The sequence below is a fragment of the Berghia stephanieae genome, chromosome 2, assembly GCF_034508935.2.
Source record: "Berghia stephanieae isolate SIO BIC M18660-M18661 chromosome 2, UCSD_Bste_1.3, whole genome shotgun sequence".
Classification (NCBI taxonomy): domain Eukaryota; kingdom Metazoa; phylum Mollusca; class Gastropoda; order Nudibranchia; family Aeolidiidae; genus Berghia; species Berghia stephanieae.
This window is the reverse complement of record NC_088361.1, coordinates 90,274,685-90,277,184: the sequence shown is the minus strand read 5'-3', so window position 1 is coordinate 90,277,184 and position 2,500 is coordinate 90,274,685. Positions and strand designations below refer to the sequence as shown.

Here is a 2,500-nt window from a genome sequence, read left to right as displayed (position 1 = left end):
AGTGTGTTTTTTCTTCATAGTAAGATTGTTTTGTTTACTAAATTGGGGAGAGAAAAAAAATCAAGAACAGGTTTGATGAAGCTCTGAAATCATTTTAAGTGGTGAGTGCTCCCATCAACCAGCGAATAGTAAACTGAGAAAATTCTGTCGCAGACAGATCCTTCCAATTAAGTGCTGTTCCAACGAAGCAGCATTCCAAATGTGGTTTAGTGGTACATCTATTGCCTTTGGACTGAAAGGTCCAAGGTTCAAATCCCACTCTTAGCGGTGTATAGTTGAGTCCTAGGAAAAGGCTCCCTACTCACATTCTCTCATCGTGTAAAATGAGTAATATCGCCTAACAGGCATCATATCTCACCCTGCATGTTAAGTGTTGATGTTGGCCAAGGACACCTTGTAAAGCGCTTTGAGCACGTTAAGTGGATATTACGCTGTAAAAATGCTCTAATTTTACTACTACTCATCAGTGTCAACATTCAAAAAGAGAAACTTCTATACATAACCAACAAACCTTGGAGAGTTCTCTGACTGTCTCAGTCTTCCCTGTGCTGTTTGGTCCAATCATTGTACCACAATAGAATGTCTTTAGAGCATGACCAAGTGAGAGGAATGCTCTCTCTGTGAGAGGCGTCAAAACCAGGTGGCTGTTAGGACCCAGATATTCGTAGTCATAGCTGAACACATTGTCAAGTTGCTGGACATAGCAAGTGCTAAATTGGTAGTCCGTTGATACAGTTGTCAAGGTTCTGGTTAATTTGGGAGTTTCCTCTGGAACTATATATAAAAATTGTTTATAATCATATTTTATCATAAAATATTCTAAGAGAGAGTCGTATAAGACAAACTATAAATACTCTGTATTTTAAATACAACAAACAAATGTAAATATAATATTATATAAACGGTCAAAAAGGTAAATTCAGTAGAACTGCTAATAACAATACAACTTTTTCTAAGAATTTGACTGTGTGCTATTAGTTGCTTTGATAGTGAATAGAATGAAATTTATAAGTAATACATTCATTGTATATTTCATGGGTAAAATGCATGCACAATTTGTACAAAATTCTCTTTCCTAACATTAAAGAGAATGTATTTACGAGTATTTAATATGATGTTGATCAAATAACTGTGATACTAGAAAACAATTGGGGATATCCGCGTTATATCAAATGATGATGATAATAATGATAAGAAGAAGAAGAAGAAGAAGAAGAAGAAGAAGAAGAAGAAGAAGAAGAAGAAGAAGAAGATTTGTTTGTTTGTTTGTTGCTTTAGGTCTCTTCCAACACAATTGAGGTTATATGAGAGACCGCTGAAACAAAAAAACAAGCAATCTAACAAAAATAGTACAAATGTCAATCAAAAGCATAACCTAAAGATATCATAAGCTAAATTATAAATAACCAAGAACAAACAGGCAGAGGATTTACAGGAAAAAAAATATCCCCTGTCAAAAATACAATCACAAACCAAAGAAGCAGGATAGGCTAGTAAAGAGAAGAAGAAACGACATCACTATCGGATCGTACACCCATGCGAACATCATAGGTATATGATTCAAGGGTGATGCTCCCATCCAACCACCCGCTAGAAGAAGAAGAAGAAGAAGAAGAAGAAGAAGAAGAAGAAGAAGAAGAAGAAGAAGAAGAAGAAGAAGAAGAAGAAGAAGAAGAAGAAGAAGAAGAAAAAGAAGAAAAAGAAGAAGAATATTAATAAACTGGCCATTAACACCTCCTCAATCCCATACCTTTAGATCCTCTGCGTCCCCTTGTAGGAACGGCTGCTTTGGGTGCAGGTGGAGGGACTGGATTCTGGCACTCAGTCACAACAGTCTTGGCACGTAAAACATTTCTGATTTCCATACGGAACTTCAGTATTTTGAGCCAATCAAAAGCAGCGTCAGTGACCTGGGATGTTTTGATCAAGTCTTGGCAAGAAAGAAGATAAAAGAAGAGAGTTCGATGATAATAAAGAATCAAAATATTTGTAGAATAACAATTGACAACATGGTTGAAGTTTTATAAAAATAAAAAAATTATCTTTAGTGCTGAACTGAATTGATTTAACAGTATTCCAATATAATGTCTCTCCCTCCCTCCTCTCTCTCTCTCTCTCTCTCTCTCTCTCTCTCTCTCTCTCTCTCTCTCTCTCTCTCTCTCTCTCTCTCTCTCTCTCTCTCTCTCTCTCTCTCTAACTGCGGCTATGTTGGTCTTGTGGTATGACACCCTCTTTCTGATCGGAAGGTCCTGGGTTCGAGCCTCAATCGACGCATAGTTGAGTCCTTGGAACAGGCTCTTTACTCACATTCTCTCACTGTACTCAGGTGTCAAATCAGTACCTGGCCGTTATCAGCATTGTCTCTGTCCAAAAATTGTAATATTCTCTAACAGGTGTCATGTCCTGTCCTAAATGTTAAATATTGCTGTTGGTCAGGGACCCTTTGTAAAGCGCTTTGAGCATATTTAGTGGATATTGCACTATATAAAAGCTCATTTCT

General features: G+C 37.0%; 1 protein-coding gene across 7 annotated transcripts in view; it reads right to left on the bottom strand.

The window, feature by feature from the left end:
* Positions 1-2,500, bottom strand: part of LOC144965812 (dynein heavy chain domain-containing protein 1-like) — a 120,423-nt gene that overhangs the window by 78,492 nt on the left and 39,431 nt on the right. For all 7 annotated transcript variants that reach the window (XM_078901554.1, XM_078901557.1, XM_078901559.1 and 4 more), the window contains exons 37-38: positions 1,751-1,930; positions 512-774 (exon numbers count right to left, since the gene is read on the bottom strand). In XM_078901554.1, the coding sequence (XP_078757680.1) occupies positions 512-774; positions 1,751-1,930 (443 nt within the window). The remainder of the gene's footprint in view (positions 1-511; positions 775-1,750; positions 1,931-2,500) is intronic.